This window comes from Pan paniscus, chromosome 3, assembly GCF_029289425.2.
Source record: "Pan paniscus chromosome 3, NHGRI_mPanPan1-v2.0_pri, whole genome shotgun sequence".
Lineage (NCBI taxonomy): Eukaryota > Metazoa > Chordata > Mammalia > Primates > Hominidae > Pan > Pan paniscus.
Window position 1 is genome coordinate 40986335 of NC_073252.2, and position 15838 is coordinate 41002172.

General features: G+C 40.9%; 2 protein-coding genes across 21 annotated transcripts in view; one reads left to right on the plus strand and one right to left on the minus strand.

Moving 5' to 3' along the window:
* NSUN7 (NOP2/Sun RNA methyltransferase family member 7) overlaps nt 1-5401 on the plus strand; it is a 60027-nt gene extending 54626 nt beyond the window's left edge. The window contains exons 11-12 of one of the 2 annotated variants that reach the window (XM_003832215.3): nt 2585-2708; nt 3832-5401. In XM_003832215.3, the coding sequence (XP_003832263.3) occupies nt 2585-2708; nt 3832-4464 (757 nt within the window). In that variant the 3' untranslated portion in view covers nt 4465-5401. The remainder of the gene's footprint in view (nt 1-2584; nt 2709-3831) is intronic. The other variant, XM_014344636.3, reaches the window with a different exon arrangement.
* A 2385-nt stretch (nt 5402-7786) lies between these two features.
* APBB2 (amyloid beta precursor protein binding family B member 2) overlaps nt 7787-15838 on the minus strand; it is a 403357-nt gene continuing 395305 nt past the window's right edge. For all 19 annotated transcript variants that reach the window (XM_034958488.3, XM_055111303.2, XM_055111299.2 and 16 more), the window contains one exon: nt 7787-11750. In XM_034958488.3, the coding sequence (XP_034814379.2) occupies nt 11583-11750 (168 nt within the window). In that variant the 3' untranslated portion in view covers nt 7787-11582. The remainder of the gene's footprint in view (nt 11751-15838) is intronic.

The following is a 15838-nucleotide window of genomic DNA, read 5'->3' on the forward strand; positions in this document are numbered from 1 at the left end:
TCCATCTCAAAAAAAAAAAAAAAAATCACTAATGGATGCCTAGTTTTATGAAAAGCCTTTGCAGCATTTAATGATATGATCAGATATTATTTCTCATCTGACATTTTAACATGGTAGTGAATTACATTTAGTAATTACATTTTCTTTGAGCTTGAGGTCTAGGTTGTGTTCTGTGTTTTGATTTTCTGTTACCTAGTAAGAGTGGAGGGCATGAAGGTGAGCAGTGCATGAGAGGTCTTAGTGTGCACGCGCCAGAGTACATGCCTCTCTGGTCTTAGTACTCATTATGGTCATCAGTATCTGCACATGCCTGGCTTCTGGTGGTTAATTTGCTCACCCGGTCTCTGTTGTTTCAGGATCCTATTATTTTCATTGCTGTCAATGAGCCCAGTTGTGTCACTGCATCCCCTACTGTCAGCCCTGGCCTGCAGAGGAAAACCACTACCAAACCTCTCAGTGCTGTGGTGCCCCTCTCACCAGGCCACTCCTTGCTGCTTGATAGTGGGTGTACTTTTGGGACCCTCCTCTCAACATAGCCTTCTGGTGGGTTTTCCAGCCTTAATAGTGTTATCCATGGCAGCAAGCTCACTTCTCTGTCCTCTTGTTCCTTCTTCCACTGCTTGCCATCTGCAGCCTGGCATTGCTTCCTCACCAAGTGTGAGCCATTGTGTGTTTGTTTTCTTTTTAAGAAATTACCTCAAACTTAGTGGCTAAAAACATCTATTACTTAGTTCACATAAGTCAGATATGTCTGGCATGGCACAGCCAGGTTCTCTGCTCAGGATATGAGCTAGGCTGAAGTCTCTGGAGGCTCTGGGAACAGTCTACTTCCAAACCCACGCTTGTGTTTGCAGGACTGAGGTCCTCTCCTTGCTGCTGTCACTTGACTGCTTTCCACTCCTAGAGGCCACTTTATTCCTTGTCCCGAGTTCCCCAATCTGTGCACCTGCAGTAGCTGTCATAGCATCTTGTGTTTTGAATCTCTGACTTCTTCCATGTCTGACCTCTAGACCCTGATTTCAAAGGTCATGTGATTAGGTCAGATCCACCCAGATAATATCCCTATCTTCGGGGTAACTAACGTGGGACCTATCCTACATCTGCAAAATCCCCTTTGTCATGTGTGTTAGTTTCCTGGGCTGCTGAAAGAAATTCCTCCAAACTTGGTGGCCTATAATAACAAACATTTATTCTCTCATAGTTCCGGAGGCTGGGAGTCCTAAACCAAGGCATTGGCAAGGTGCTGGCTGGTTGGATTCCTCCTGCGGCCTGTGCTGGAGAGGCCTGTCCCCTGCGCTCTCCCAGCTTGTGGTGGTTGCTGGCTGTCCTTGCTGTTCTTTGGCTTGTAGCTGTGTCACATGGACACTATTATTATTATTATTTTGAGATGGAGTCTTGCTCTGTCACCCAGGATGGAGTACAGTGGTGTGATCTCAGCTAATTGCAACCACCACTTCCTGGGTTCAAGTGATTCTCCTGCCTCAGACTCCCAAGTAGCTGAGATTAAAGGCACCTGCCACCACGTCTGGCTAATTTTTGTTTTTTTGAGCCAGAATTTCACTCTTGTCGCCCAGGCCGGAGTGCAATGGTGCCATCTTGGCTTGAACCTCTCAGGTTCAAGCAATTCTCTTGCCTCAGCCTCCCGAGTAGCTGGGATTACAGGAGTCTGCCACCACACCCGGCTAATTTTTGCGTTTTTAGCAGAGACGGGGTTTCACCATGTTGGCCAGGCTGGTCTCGAACTCCTGGCCTCAAGTGATTTGCCTGCCTCGGCCTCCCAAAGTGCTGGGATTACGGGCGTGAGCCACGGCACCTGGCCAGGACACAATGATTAATAAAAGATTTCCTGATAGTTTAACTCATGTGGAATAGTGTTTAATTGCTTTAACTTATTATTAAATATATTTTAATAATATAAGCCTGGAAATAGAATCATTTATTATTCATATGAACCACTTACTAAGAAATGATAAATTCATATTAAACATAAAAACTGAAATTTTCATTTTAAATCTATTCATGATTTGAGATTTTTCTGACACAAAGTCTTTGTTATGTACTTTCTTGAACACCATGTAACTCATCTATTAATCCTCAAGAAGTGACTGGGAAGAATAATGTAATTAAAGTGATAGGCTATATTTTTATATTGTAATTGTGCAAAAAGTAACCAAAAGAAAATGTTTTCTCCTTTGTATTTTGAAAATAGTAGAAATATAGGACATTTTGGATAACTGTGATTAATGTACTTATTTACCTGCTTTGATAATGGAAAGCTTTTACTAACATATTAGTGACTTTGGGAAGGTCAGTTTTTAGTTTGTTAAACATTTGTTATTCTTGGCAAAGTTGGTTAAAGATGGAGAATCTGGGATTTATAATAAATTATGAATATAAAATATTAGAGCTTTTAACTTATAATAGTATTTAGGGAAAGGCTGCTTCAGAATTGTGTTCTTGATTGGAATTTCTGTTTAAACGATTGGTAAAGTATACTAGAAAAAAATGTAGTGTAATTTACTTTCTTCCTTTCTTGGCAAAGAAGCCATTCTAACTGCTGAATGCTTGTTCCTGTCTGCTGCAGGCTTAGTCCTCCTGTTCTTCCACTGTGCTCCTTAAAGGAAATTCAATTGTCTACTGATAAATTTTTCAGAATGGAACCATCTGAAATTACCAATGGTTGTTTTCTTTCTATTTTAACAAGGGAGGTAAGGAAAAAAAATCCTAATCCATGTCATACTTTGGAATTAATAAACTACAAAGCCTCATAAGAGGAAGCCAGGAACTGTGCACATTCTGTAAAGATGTGTTTGCATTTCACAAACACATTTCAGCTGAAGGGCAGGAACAAGAATTGGCAAATAAGCCCTGTCCTTTTTTTTTTTTTTGAGATGGAGTCTTGCTCTGTAGCCCAGGCTGGAGTGCAGTGGCATGATCTCGGCTCACTGCAACCTCCGCCTCCCAGGTTCAAGCAATTCTCTGACTCAGCCTCAACCTAGTAGCTGGGATTACAGGCACCCACCACCATGCCCGGCTAATTTTTTTATTTTTAGTAGAGACGGGGTTTCACCATCTTGGCCAGGCTGGTCTTGAACTCGACTTCATGATCCACCTGCCTCGGCCTCACAAAGTGCTGGGATTACAGGTGTGAACCACCGCACCCGGCCAGCCCTGTTCTTTATACTTGGGGCCCCCGAGTGTTCCTCTTCTGCCTGGCTGCCACCCCCACCTCCCCAAGCATTTTGTAACATCTGGTGCATCTTCCCTCATATGTAAGAAATAAGCAGCCAGGTGTGGGGGCTCACGCCTGTAAGCCCAGCACTTTGGGAGGCTGACGTGGGTGGATCACCTGAGGTCAGGAGTTCGAGACCAGCCTGGCCAACATGGTTCACTCCATCTCTACTGAAATACAAAAATCAGCTGGGTGTGGTGGCGCATGCCTATCATCCCAGCTACTCAGAAGGCTGAGGCAGGAGAACTGCTTGAAATTGGGAGGTGGAGGTTGCAGTGAGCTGAGATTGCACCAGCCTGGGTGACAAAGTGAGACTCCATCTCAAAAAAAAAAAAAAAAAAAAAAAAAAAAAATCTGTGTGATTCTTTTTTTCTATCAGGTTCATAAATGGGGAAGTTTAAGTTTTTTGTTTTTTTGTTTTTTTAAAAAGGCATTTGCTGAGGCTTATGAGATTGGGGACTAAGGCCTAAAAACTATTTCTTATTTCTTTTAGTATAATAAAGAGAGTCTTTTTATTTTTACTGATACATTGATAAATATTTGCAGGAGACACAATAATAGCTAACTCCCACATTTAGTAAATGCTTCTTTAATTGCAGCGGAACCCTTCTGAGACAGTGTCTGTGAATGATGTTTTGGCCCGAGCTGCAGCCAAGGGTCTGCTGGATGGGATTGAGTTGGGTAAATCATCAAAACAGGAGAAGAAGAAGAAAAAATCAAAAACATCATTGACAAAAGGTGCCACTACTGATAATGGCATCCAAATGAAAATTGCTGAGTTCCTGAATCGAGAAACTAAAGCCAGTGCTAATCTATCAGAGACTGTAACAAAACCACCTCTTCCCCAGAAAAATACTGCTCAAGTGGGGGCTTCCTCACAGACCAGAAAACCCAACAAGCTGGCCCCCCATCCTGCAGTGCCTACATTTGTGAAGAACACTTGTCCCTCCAGACCGCGTGAACGGCAGACACACTTCTTAAGACCTCGGCCAGAAGACAGAATGGTTGCTCTGAAACCCATTGAGATTGTTCTGCCTCCAGTCTTTATGCCATTTTCAAGTCCCCAAGGGATCAGATCTCGGATGCCAACTCAACATTTGTACTGTCGTTGGGTTGCACCCAAGGCACTTCTGCCCACCTGCCTTCCCACACACTCACTATCCAGAAAAGAGGAAAAGCCTAAAGATGACACACCTTCCTCCCTACTCAGGCCTCCTCGGCGATGGCTTTGATTGTCTTGTGTTTTTTATAGGGGCCAAAAAGCAGTTGATTTTTTTTCAAAGTCTAGTATTTCTCTGAAGATTCTACATCTCTACACAAGATATTCATTCTTTTGGTCACCTAGGGATCTTCTAAGTGTGATATTACTTTCAGAGAATTCAGACAAGTGAGAAACAATAATGTAGGAGTCAGCAAAGCAGAATTCAGAGACTTCAGCCAATCACTGCTGCTCTGAGAGGATCCAGTTAGAGACTCAGTATCAGCGGTCAGAACTTATCTCACTCCTGTGAACTTTCAGGCTGGACTTAAAGCTGCCAAGTTTCCCCTGCAGGGAAGGAAACACTGCCTCCCTTCAGCAGGTAGCTCATTAGAAAGCCAAACAGGCAAACGATCCTGGCCTCTCCCTCCAGCTGACTGCTCTTCAGCATCCATGCGGTTGTAGTCGTGACTTTCTCAGTCACGATCAAGGGTGATTTTTTCTTAAATATCAAGCTGTTCTTTGAACAGGGAATGAACATGAGTTTTTGTAACGTGACTGAAGTTGAGTTTAAGTAGGAAGCGCAGGAAGTTCCCAAGTGCCAGGTGTGTGTAGCTCAGAGTTCCTTTTACAGTGAGGTGTCTCTCACTGGGGGAGCTTCCAGGATCCTGAGCAGACTGGACACAATCATCTCTCCCTTCCTCTATGTCAAGCACTGTTACAAAAGACTGTGAGCAAATTTCCATCTAAATATTAATAATTCTGAAGAAGAGGCAAAACTGTTGAATGCAAGCGATACCTATTGTTGAAGAAACCCACAAATTTCTGATTCTAAGATCAGGGGATACAACAAAATCTACAAGTCATTTCAAATAGCACACAGGAATCAAATTTTGGTAAATCATTTCTGAGGCACAATTAAATATATTGTAGCACTATGTTAATTATATTAAATGTCGATTCATCTTGAATGTATTCTCAATTGCCTACCAAGAATTGGTATGATTATCATTTCTGGGTCTACTGATTTTTCATCATGGCAACAGAAATTGTCATTAAATAGAATAAGATACAACTATATATCTTATTATTTAAAAACATTCATAGACATATTCATAAAGTTTGAATTTAAAGTTTTATTTTTGCAATTCAGTTGTATAGAAATGTTATGTAAATTCCTAAATGCTCAATTCAGGTGGCATGATTTTTAGAATATTATCCTTTTCAAGATGAATACTTAGGTCTACTTCAGCTCTGATATTCTATTTTTACTTTCTTACTTGAAGTGAGAAAAGAGAATGGTGAATTGTATTATAGCGGTAATACATTATTTTTATTTTAGCTTAGATTTACATTTATCAGTAAAACGTGTCAGTGGGCTGGGTGCAGTGGCTCACATCTGTAATCTCAGCAGTTTGGGAGGCTGAGGTGGGCACACCACTTGAGCACCGGAGTTCCAGACGAGCCTGGACAACATGGCGAAACCCCAAAACCCCATCTCTACAAAAAATACAAAAATTAGCTGGGTGTGGTGGGACACGCCTGTAGTCCCAGCTACTTAGGAGGCTGAGGTACAAGGATCTCTTGAGTCCAGGAGGTGCAGGTTGCAGTGAGCCAAGATTGCCCCACTGCACTCCAGCCTGGGAAGCAGAGTGAGACCTTGCCTCAAAAAAAAAAAAAAAAAAAAAAAAAGTCGTCAACGAAGAAAGGAAACAAGACTTTTTTATAGTTGAACCAGGCTTATTGTATTTTAAATCCCTGAAGAATTCTTCATGTTATCACTCTTGTACAGAAAGATATAAAGTGCTCAGCTTATTTTGCTGATTTTGAAAATCTTATCCCACCCAGATTTCTATCTGGTTAGGGTAGTCCATGCCTCAAGGAAGGCGGTGCAGCTTAATTTAACATTGTTCAGTAAAGAATCCCATTGTATATCATAAGAATCCCTTATCCTTTTCGGCCCTCCCCCATACCAGACTGAAAAGTATCCCATTGTGCAGAAGTAGCTGGTCTGAGATTTTTTATTTTCAAGTGTATTTTCTGTGATGTTGTCTCATTGTTATGGAATAGTTTAGGATAATTTTCTGATCTCTACAGTAGCATGTGAAGTCACAATTTGTTGCCACTTACATTGATTATCTCCTAACATGCATTTGGCACTAAATTATTTTTCTTTAGAAGTATATGAAGATTCTGAATTAAACCATTCATTAATTACACTGCAGTTTTCTTCTTTGAGAATCTTCTATGAAGGACAGGATCAATTATTTATTTAAATACTTCTTTGGTAGAGTGAAAAGGGAAAAGAATTTTGGATAAAAGCAATATGAGGCCGGACGTGGTGGCTCACATACTTTGGGAGGTTGGGGCGGGCGGATCACCTGAGGTCAGGAGTTCGAGACCAGCCTGGCCAACGTGGCGAAACCCTGTATCTACTAAAAATATACAAATTGGCCGGGCGTGGCGGTGCATGCCTGTAATCCCAGCTACTCAGGAGGCTGAGGCACGAGAATTGCTTGAACTCGGGAGGTGGAGGTTGTGGTGAGCTGAAATTACACCACTGCACTCCAGCCTAGGCGACAGAGTAAGACTCTGTCTGAAGAAAAAAAAAAGCAATATGAGGGAATTCTAATGAAGGAGAATATTGATTCCACTGACATGTTTCATTTGGCGTTTTACATTCTTGGACTTTAGATAAAAGTGCTGCAAAATTCTAAATAATGAAATTACTAGTATTCAGATACTCCAATAGCAAACTTATATTTTTAATCTGAAATTATTTACCACCATATAATGCCTGAAACCATAATGAAATTTTCTTCATTACTGCCTAGAGAGAAACCACTGTGGAAGTGCAAGATGAACAAAAAGCGGGGACATACTTTAAATTCTGTTTATCTGCCTTCCTGCGCCTAACGGTTAAGCTAAACCAGATTCAACTGATTTCTCTAGTTACCTTTCATTTTGGATTTAGTGTGTGTACACCTCTATTCTTTATTCTTTGATGTCAGGTTCTGAAAGGAAGTGATAAACTTCTTCGTGCTAAAATATCACAGTCCTAGCAAGACCGCTTACAAAAGACTCGAGTTGGTGACTAAATAGGCTTCTATGTCCGGAAAGCCAGCTGGCCTTCCTGATCACCAAATAAGTACAGGGTGATTACTCAAAATTTGAAGTTACTTCCTAGTTCTTACCAGGCAGAAATATGTAGTAACTAATCAAAGCAAAATGCTCCATTACTAAAGTGATTTCTAAGAAGTCTGAGGTAAGAATAATTTAAAAATAACTAGAGACACCGAGTTTCTATTTCTATTCCTTGTATATGTGACTAAGATGTCAGATAAATGAGCCAAACGTTTTATGCAGCTAAATTTATTCTCATAACAAATTACATTTAAATGTGTAAAAGTGGTCAACAGGAAAAGGGCATAAAGGAAAACAAAGCGTTCTTTCAGGGGAAGTAAGCTGCTCTGGAGGCCAGGAACTACTGCTTGCGTTGACACGGTGTGAGTGGGTATCTTTGCCCTGAAGCTGAAGTTAAACTTTCTACTGGCTGTGTGGCACACATGTTAGATGTGTATTAGGTTAAGCCTGGCCAACTAGAGAGCGAAGGGGCTTATTAGTTAAATTGTGCTAATATCAGTTAGGAAAATGCTTGTCATGTTGTGGTGAAATCTTGAGTTTGTGTTGCAATGCCTGGGACATGAACGGGCCATACAAACGGAGGAAAGCTCTGGGGCTTCCAGGCAATGGCCTTGTGTCGAGTCATCTTACAAGTGTCCATCTTGAAATCATAAAGTGGATTTAAAAAGAAGTAGCAGTGCCACAGTTTATCACCAAGAACTTATTTTAATGGAAATGGGTCTAATGTCCCTTCATGCAACAAGACAGATGAACAAAAAACAATGGTCCTAATTAGCTATGAGTGATCTTGTATCCAGGTGGAAACAAAGGGCATGTGTACATGTATATATCTCTTAGATGAAATCACACATGTTGTGAAGGGTAGAAAAACGAAGCACCAAGCAGTGCTTTAGTCTGCAAAGGAAAGTTTTTAGCCATAGGCATGTTGGCTAGTCGTTCCCCTTGATGTTGCCAAGGAGCAGATGTATGAGGTGGCAAGTCTGTGTCTATCTAGCTGCTTTTAAAAAATAAAAGGAACTTTAAGCATTTTGCCTTTTCTTCTACATATCCCAATAGAAATGTGACTACAAATCATTACAAAACCACTTTTTAGGCAATGTATAGTTCACTGAGATTACTTAGATCTGGATACACTGGGAGATAATATCCAGGAAAGATAATACATTAACACAATAATGCAGTATATTTCAGTAAAAATAGAATAAATAAAATAAAAATATTTTAAGCTGTATTTAACAGGTTAATTAAAAATATGGTAAGACATACAAGGCATCGTGAACATGGCTGCCTGTTTACCGAATCACAGATCTAAAGAATGCATAGGTAACTGAAGTGTCACTAAGATATCAGGTAAAACATTGGCATCCTTTCACAAACAAATACACACATACTTTCATACATACTTTTTGGCCATGGCAGAAAGTGTCTGAACATACTCTTTAACATAATTTTACAAAATTAATTTGCATTTACTATACAATGCCATTTTCAAAACAAAACGTCTGCAAAGTTTTCAATATGTAAAGGCTATCATTCATCTTAATGCATCCTATAATTGCATATATAAATCAGTTTGCTACTTAAAGCTAGCTCAGAATTCTTGATCTTGAAAACAAGCAAATGTATGCCTTAAAAAATGAAGAGGGAGTTCTGGTAGAGATTTCCAATATAAAAGTGGGTAATTTGTTTAGAATTTTGAAATTTATCACACTAAAATGTTTCACTACAGCGACCGAGATGAAAGATCACTGTAAATGATTTCGGAACAGCTTTTCAAAGGGCACAGCAAGGATTTTCTTAATGCAGTAATTTCTTATGATGGCACTGGTGACTTCAGATCAGTAGTATATCAATTGGTGAAAAACAGACTGCGTTTCTAAAGTAGCATAGTTTTGTCATAACATTGGGGTGCTAAGACAATTCCGGTCCCCCTGTCCCCCACCCCTCATGAATTCTGAGGGAATGGCAGGTAGAAAAGCCACCCACTCATTCCATCATGATCTCTGGTGGCTAAGTACCATGAGTTAGGAATGTCTCTACCACAAGTAGCATCTGGAAAATCTCGTAGATGGAACAAGCTGTGAATGTAGAATCCTGCCCTCTACAACACTTTTGAGGCACGCTGTAGGAAAACGGTCCTGGACTTAGATAGGGCAATGGCACCATCATGAATACCACTGCGTAAGGAATTTGGACATCTTTCTCCCACTCGTGTAGGGAATTCTAAGATTGCCTGACAATAGATCTTTCCATACCTGCTCTTCTTAGTATATGCCCAGAGTCATTCTGGAAAGGCTCTTCCTGACGGATATGGAGGCAGCATAACACAGCAAGAACGGGCTTTGGGAGCCGTGGGTCCTAGTCCTGGTTCTTTCATGAACTTTGGTGAGATCTTAGGCCAGTGGGTTTAGCCTCTTGGTACTTCATATTTTTACTTCTAAAGTGTATTTAGTACCTTCTCTACCTGGTAAGGCTCAGATGTGATAAGAATGTGGAAACCATTTTGACAAATACATAGCAGTGTATAAACATAAAGCATTACTTTTATAATTGGATGTTGTAAATGTTAATTTTGACATTAAAAAGAAGTAAACAAGACTAATATTGAGATTGATCGCCTTAGCAACTTCCTTTTAAAATGACAATGTCAACAAGAGTCTAAATTTGTATGTCTTTACAGCTAAGTTTCTCATCTACATAAAAAGGAGCAGGAAAATGCTATTTTTGGGAAACTTGTTAAATAGTCCATTACTCCTATGTAGACTTTGCTCGGATATGAAAATTTCAAATCTTCAAAGTAAAATGGAAAAAATATAAATTTAAAAATATATCTAGTTGAGTCCAACAAATTCTAATATTAAATACATAAAATCAAGGAAAGGTTCAACCTAATGTAATTTGTTGCCATGGACAATGCATGATGGACAGACAGCTTTCTGGGCAAAAAGCATCAGAGGGGGATAGAGCTGGATGCAGAATTCCAGCAGAACGTTTACCTCTAGCACATGGACTAGCAAAAATAACACGGTGGTAGAAATCTAAAATAATCGCGCATGATAGAAATATCAATGATATTTCCTCAACTTCAAATTGCATATCAGCTAATTCTCAAACTAAGGATGAAAGGCTGATGAGGAGTATTTCATCTTAATGTTTATGTAGAGAATGGCCATAGTGAACTATAATTCTCTAGCTGCACCGTACAATATAAGGCAGAAGTTTGAAATATGTCCCACCCAAAATGCATTATGATTTTATTAATCTCTTTTAAAAATAATCAGTTTGAAAACCATCGGAAAAGAAAGGCTATGTTTTGTTCGATTTTAATTCCTCGAATTTAGTTTTTCATCAATTTTGAAGTTTCATTTTTTTCCAACATCCCACAAACAGCTGTAGACATGAAATGGTGTCCATGTGTCAAAGAGCTTGTCAGGGAAAGCTGCCAGTTGGTTTTTATACTGATGCCAACAGCCAATTTTGTCAACCAACAGGTTCAATTTTATGAAAAATTAAAACACAAACTCGCCATCCTATTTTTACAGCAATTCAATGGTATCTGCTATGCAGTGCCTACTCCAATGTTGAAAACAGGGCAAAGTGCTGTAGGACTTAAAGGTTGCTTGTGACAGGTCCAGCCAAGAAGACAGTGAAACTAACTCACGCATCATTCATTCCAAGGACGCAGCGTTAGTTCACTAGGAGGGGTGTGGCCACATTCTTCTCTGTGTGTGTGTGAAATTAAGTAATGTTCACAATATTTACAATAAGAAAAAGACCTTCCACTGCGCATGATGTAACTTACAGCAAAAAAATTATTCATGCTTCTTTTCATATCACATGATGGTGGCAAGACGAGAGAACATGCTTGTCTAACACTGCTTGGTTAAGGGTAAATTCTCTGAAGACAAAGCATCAGCAACTGGATGGAAGGTCGGATGGCGGAGTTCATTTTCTTTAGTGTAGCTAGTCAATCTTCAGGTAAATAGCCGAGTCCTTTTGCATGTGCAGCTATGGCATTTCGGTGACAGGGCGTTTCTGTTTCAAAGTGTCAATGAGGGATAAGACCCCTCGTTTTACATTGGTTGTGACTCTTCTGGTTACTGAGTCTGCTGGCGGTGGAGGCGGTCGAACTTTCTGAGAAGGCGGCCTGGCTACCAAGCACTTCTGATATCGTAACTGAAATAAAACAAAACGTGTTTTAAGGTAATTAACAACATATTATTTCATCTTTAATATGACTTTAAGTCATGACCCATAATACATTGACTCCCAAAGGTTAACGACCTAGTTCCTAAACATAAATCCAAGAGTTATTTTTCTCTGAATGTGAGTGCTTTAAATTCTCCTAAAAGATTAGGCTCAACAAAGGGGTTTTGGCTTTTGCCACCCTTTCCTTCCATCCATTTCCACCCTCCACGTGTCCTCTATATTGATAGTCCGCAACGAATACACCTCACAGTCAATGAGCTAATGAAACCAGAAAGGATTGGGAGAGAGTGTGTTAATTACATTTTTCATCAGAGACATGCAAATCTAGGCAGGTGCTCATGGTACACTGACAGCACAGTAGAAAGGGCATAGTTTGAATCTAAGGTCTATCACTTGTGAACCCCAGACAAATTATTAAATCTCTCTGAGCCTGTTTCTTCAACTGTAAAATGGCTGAAGAAAGGACTATTTACAGAGGGTGTTATGATTAAATAAGTAATACTTGTAATGCTTGTGGAATGCCTGAAATAGGCCTAGCAACACAGAAGGCATTCAAAAATGTTTGTTTCCTTCCCTATTTCCTGTTTTAATTAAAAAGATGAGGTATTAAGTTTCAAGATACATGGTACATACAAGTCTAAATCTTTATGGATTAATTTTTAAAAATCCATTAGCACTGGCACCAGGGATAATTCCTGTTCTTCAGAAATATAACAATGTAGTCCACCTGGTTTTGCATAATGGGAAGATAACTAATTCTTTAAGATTAGATAAAAAGTTAAAATTTATCAAATTTTTTTTTTCTAATCCAAACGTTTTAAAATACAGTTGACCTGGCCAGTCATGGTGTTTCACTCCTGTAATCCTAGCACTTTGGGAGGCTGAGGGAGGCAGATCACTTGAGCCCAGGAGTTTGAAACCGGCCTGGGCAACATGGTGAAACCGTGTCTCTACAAAAAATACAAAAATTAGCCAGGTGTGGTGGCACATGCCTGTGGTTCCAGCTACTTGGGAGGCTGAGGCGGGAGGATTGCTTCAGCCTGGGAGGTCAAGGCTGCAGTGAGCTGTGAGCATGGCCATTGCACTCCAGCCTGGGCGACGGAGTGAACCCTGTCTCAAAATAAATAATGAAAAAAAAAATACAGCTGATCTTTGAACAACAGAGTTTGAACTGTGCAGGTCCCCTTATATGAGGATTTTTTTTCAACCAAACACAGATTGAAAATAGTATTCCTGGTATGCAAAACCCAATTATTCAGAGGGCAGACTTCTCCTGTGCGTGGGTTCTGCAGGACCTGAGTATGCAGGATTTTGGTATACTCAGAGGTCCTAGAGCACCCCCACCCCGCCCCACGTATACCAAGGAAGGACTGTCATTCCATGGCTTTTTTAAAAAAAATCAACTTAAATATTAACAGGCTCTTTAGTAATGGAATAGGCTGATGTCCCTGTAAAAAGCAAGACTCTGGGGGAAGGATATGGTACAGTGTTCTATCATACCCCTTAGGCCACAAAACAACCCCTTTCAAATCAATCATATGAAATATGATGATTGATTACACATCTCCTCTGTGTAAGGTATTTTACTAGGCCCACATCACAACCCAAACTACACACATCGAAAGCACGGATTTATACATGGCAACATGGGACTCTGGACTTGGAATTTCAAATAGTAGTCACGTACATCCAGTGTGAATCAAAACCACACCTAAGTGTTGGAATTCATAAAGGATCCCTCTCTGTTCTATTCTAAATTTTGCCAAAATGTCTTCTGTTGGGCCTATACCACACAGCTGTAAAATATGCCTAAAAATTAAGCAGATTCAAAAGAACGTTAGTGTCAATAGATATTCACATGGTATAAATTCACATATGGATCATTCAGAGGAGAATCATGCGGATTTGAACCAAGAAGAAAGCCCCTGAGCTAGAAACACCGGATTCAGAGCGGGCAGGAGGGAAGAATGGTTTGATTTTACTAGTATGCCTTATACTAGATTGGCTGAGCTGTGTCCACTCGTTGCAGTGATACAATTAAAATAGGAAGCAAATGAGTAAAAGTTGTTTCCAAGAGGGAAAATGAATTGAGAATCAGAAAACCAACTGTAGCCAAAGAGATAAAACTCATTGTCGTTATCACTTAAACGTATAATTAAGTCTGAAAGCCATTCATTTTATGACTAAAACCATCTGCTATGATCTATTTCAATTTCATAAAATACCGAAATAGTTGTCATCCATTTTCGCTTGGCTGAAATCTCCCATTTTCTATTTTCTTCACAGATCTCCTTTATCTCATCAACTCCCTGTACCTGGTCAGTGGGTTCACCTGACTCCTCTACTGTCCCTGCTCCCCTGAACCCCAGCCCTGCTCCTGCATATTCAGGGTGTCTGAGTTAGAATCCTGGCCCTACAGTTCTTGCAGGGAGTTAGCCACTCTCACAGAGGATGGTGTAAGTGTGACACTAGATAACAAGTGTTCAATGCCAGGCCTCCCCTTCTCCCTCCTTCCTGCTCTATTTCAAATGATAAAGGTCAAATGCCTCTTTTCTACGCCCCACCTTTGCAATCTGCTCTCCCACCTCATCCTTTTAACATTTTTATTAGACATAGGGCCTTTCTATGTTGCCCAGGCTGGACTTGAACTCCTGGGCTCAAGGGGTCCTCTCATCTCAGCCTCCTGAGTAGCTGGGACTACAGGTGCAAACTTTCCCTTCATTCATAACCTCACAATGTGCTGTATGGGGTGGGGAGGGGGGCGGTCAGAGAACTCCCTTTCCTTCCCCAAGCTCCACCCATTCTTGGTTCTTAGCATCTTCTGGACTATGTCAAAGTAAAAGGTCTCTCTAACTAATTCATAGGCTAAGTCCCTCCCCTTGGCTCTCTTTTTTTTTTTTTTCTTTTTTTTTTTTGAGACAGGGTGTCACTCTTTCACCCAGGCTGAAGTGCAGTGGTGCAATCTCAGCTCACTGCAACCTCCACCCCCAAGTTCAAGCCATCCTCCCACCTCAGCCTCCCTGAGTAGCTGGGACTACAGGTACATGCCACCACACTCGGCTAATTTTTGTATTTTTTGGTAGAGATGGGTTTCACCATGTTGGCCAGGCTGGTCTCAACCTCCTGACCTCAAGTGATCCGCCCACTTCAGCCTCCCAAAGTATTGGGATTACAGGCGTGAACTACTGCGCCCAGCCTCCTCGACTCTTTATCTACCTCCATTTTCCACAAAAGAAAACCTAACTGGGCATGGTGGTGCTCCCCTGCCGTTCCAGGGAGGAGTTCAAGACCAACCTGGGGAATACAGCAAGATCCCATCTCTTAAAAAATAAAAAATAAAAATAAATAAAGAATAAAAAAGGGGCAGGCCTCTCCTGTCCTGAAATAAACACATGAACAAACCCTCCAATGCTGCCCTTCAAGCTCCCCCTCACTGGCAAACTTTGTAAGTTACCTGCTTTCAGGGCCTCCACTTCTTTTTCTTCCCAGTTACTTCTCAATCCAGCACAGTCTCATACTTATTTTTCTTATTTATTTTTTTGAGACAGGGTCTTGCTCTGTCACCCAGGCTGGACTACAGTGGTGCCATCATAGCTCACTGCACCTCGACCTCCTGGGTTTGAGCCATCCTCCCACCTTAGCCTCCTCAGAAGCTGGGACTACAGGCATGTGCCACCACGCCCGGCTGAAAGTGAAGATCCTCATACTTTTATTTACAGCACTTTCTACACTGTAACAGAGTTTAGGTTTCTGTGTCTCCCCCACTATACCTGAGCTCTACAATGCAAGGACTGTATCTCAGTCATGCTGAATGCTCCAGATTCCAGCCCGTAAGTGCGAGGCTGAATTAAATGAAGCCCAGGGGCTTCACATGCAGCAGTTCTCCTCCAGCCAGGCAGCTCGGTGCTTCTCAAAGCCTCTGCTCCTGTTTGTTCCCAACGCTGCTCTCCTAGCGTGGATGCTCCTCCTCTCTCCCATCTGCAGAAGGTAACTGGGCTCCTGGCTGATCGCCACCTCAGCCTTGTTCCTCCAACCTGTCCTCTACTTGGTTGTCT